The sequence below is a fragment of the Peromyscus maniculatus genome, chromosome X (assembly GCF_049852395.1).
Source record: "Peromyscus maniculatus bairdii isolate BWxNUB_F1_BW_parent chromosome X, HU_Pman_BW_mat_3.1, whole genome shotgun sequence".
NCBI classification, from domain to species: domain Eukaryota; kingdom Metazoa; phylum Chordata; class Mammalia; order Rodentia; family Cricetidae; genus Peromyscus; species Peromyscus maniculatus.
The window spans coordinates 77,590,586-77,592,770 of record NC_134875.1 but is presented as its reverse complement, the minus strand read 5'-3'; the positions used below and the strand labels follow the sequence as shown (position 1 = coordinate 77,592,770).

Below are 2,185 nucleotides of genomic sequence, written 5' to 3'. Positions count from 1 at the left end.
AGCATGATGGCAGTAGAGCTAAGGAGAGTGAGTAGCCTCCAAATCAAGCTTCATTCATGCTTTTGGCATCCCTGTGTCCCTGACTGTACACAGAACACTCAAATAATCTTGGACTCTACTTTTCTGTAATTTTCCTCAGTATCCTGACCACCATCGTCCAGTCTCTCAACTCAAGTTTTTATACTCCTTTAACCAACTTTTGTAATCTTTCTCTTCCTGGCATCATTTGCATCCTGATTCACCATCTGGTATGCCTGCCTCGGTATAGTGAATTCTCAGTGTGTGTGGTAGGTTAAATGAGAATGACCCCCATAGGCTCATATATTTAAAGACTTGGTTCCCAGTTATTGAAACTGCTTGAAAAAGATTAGGAGGTGTGGCCATGTTAAAGGAGGCATGTCACTGAGGGTGGGCTTTGAGGTTTCAAAAGCCCAACCATTCCCAGTTAACTCTCTCTGCCTCATGGTAGTGCCTCAAGACCTAAGCTCTCAACTACTGCTCCAGTGCCATGCCTGCCTGTCTGCCTGAAGCCATGCTTCCCACCATGATGGTCATGACCGTAGCCCTCCTAAGCTATTACCTCCACATTAAATTCTTTCTAGTATAAGTTACCTTGCCTATGGTGTTTTCATCACAGCAATAGAAAGTAAGGCAGTGTGATCTTCCCCCTTCTTTTTGTTAGCCATTCCCTTAAAAAAGGAGCGTATATATTTTCATAAAACACTAATGAGATTCTAATAGTAGAAAACAAGAAAAGTGTGTCATCCTGGAACATAAAGCAAGCGGCTGCAAAAAGAAAATGAATTAAACACTAATTCCTGAGCAACAGTGTCTGCAGAAGCAGCCAGACTTGAACAGATTTTTTTTTTATGTAACACATTGCACAACAATAAGGAAAAGCACAGCACAATAGCCTATTTACTGCCTGCTGCCTTTGAGGAACTAGACAAGTCGCATTAGGTTTGCCAGCTCAGATGCTGGCAGTCATTTATTTGCAATGCTAACCCTAAGGTTATGTATCAAAACAATGTCTTTGTTCTTCAGCATTTGCTCACTATACCAGAAGTCATATTTCCTGCTCAATGCACAGGGCCAGTGATACAGGACAAGCATGTACAACAGGCACAAAGACCTGCCACAGCCGATATGGCCATCAAAAAGCGTGATTGGCGCTTATATTTAAGGGCTTTCTTCACTGTCTCATTTGATTGTTCCACATAGTCCTGGGTGTGCAAAATATTGTACTCAATGTTATCCAGCAACTCTTGCTGTCCGGAGATGAACATGTCTACTTGGAAAAAGATGGTATGCAATTTACTGATCTCGTACTCAAGGTCCAGCAGCTGCTGGTGACGTACTTCAGCCAGAGCCAGGCCCCGCTTAGCTTTCAAAACATCTAGATCACAACCCACAATTTGAAGAGGCACAGAGTTAGCCACCAGTTTCTCCAGATCCTCTTCCTGGAGCTTCACCCCAGCTAGTTCTGCCTGTCTCACCATCTTTTCCTTCAGCCTGATCATATTCTGCGTCTCACGAGCATAGTGGTGGCTGATGATGTCACGGTAGTGACCAAGGAGAACAGAGAGCTGGCTCTGACGAATGCGGTGCTCAGCCCGCCAGTACTTACAGTCTGTGGCCAACTCATGCTGGATGGTGCTTAGCTGAGGCTGAATGAGCTGGGCTTGGCTGGCAAAGGAGGCTTTTATGATGTTCAACTCACTCTTCTCCTTGAACACACTCTCCTCTGTGGTACAACACAGGACACCTTGCTGCTTCTTGTCTATTAACCGAGATAGCCCTTCTAACTCAGCCAGTGCCAGGGACAGCTCCGCCACTTCCTGTAAAAATTTTTCTATGGGGTTTGTTTCACTCTTCTCAAAAGCATGGTTGTCAAACATCAAGGTGTCATCCAATTCTGAAGGGACTCTTCCATGAATAGTGTGGTTCTTCAGTTCCTCTAATCTGTCCTTCATCTTCGACTCCAGCTGCTTGCCATATCTGTACTGCAACAACTCTGGAGGGAGATGTATCTATCCATGAGCTTTGTCTGGTGGTGTATGAAGTCAGGAACAGCTCAGTTTTGCGTCAGTAGAAGCTATTAAAAATCTTTCCTTCCCAGGCAAGCAAACAATGACAAAGCCAATAGGCCACTGAACTGTTTATTCAGTATCAGGAGTGTCAGGTG

At 44.5% G+C, this 2,185-nt stretch overlaps 1 protein-coding gene across 1 annotated transcript; it reads right to left on the bottom strand.

Annotated features, from left to right (window-relative positions):
- Window positions 1-1,079: 1,079 nt before the first annotated feature.
- On the bottom strand, window positions 1,080-1,973 carry LOC121825605 (syntaxin-3-like). Its single transcript, XM_042268666.1, has one exon. It carries the CDS (start codon window positions 1,971-1,973, stop codon window positions 1,080-1,082), a length of 894 nt encoding a protein of 297 aa, XP_042124600.1.
- Window positions 1,974-2,185: the final 212 nt, after the last annotated feature.

What these genes read in the sequence shown, in the direction of transcription:
- LOC121825605 (XM_042268666.1), bottom strand. Translation starts at nt 1,973, where the DNA reads ATGAAGGACAGATTAGAGGAACTGAAGAACCACACTATTCATGGAAGA.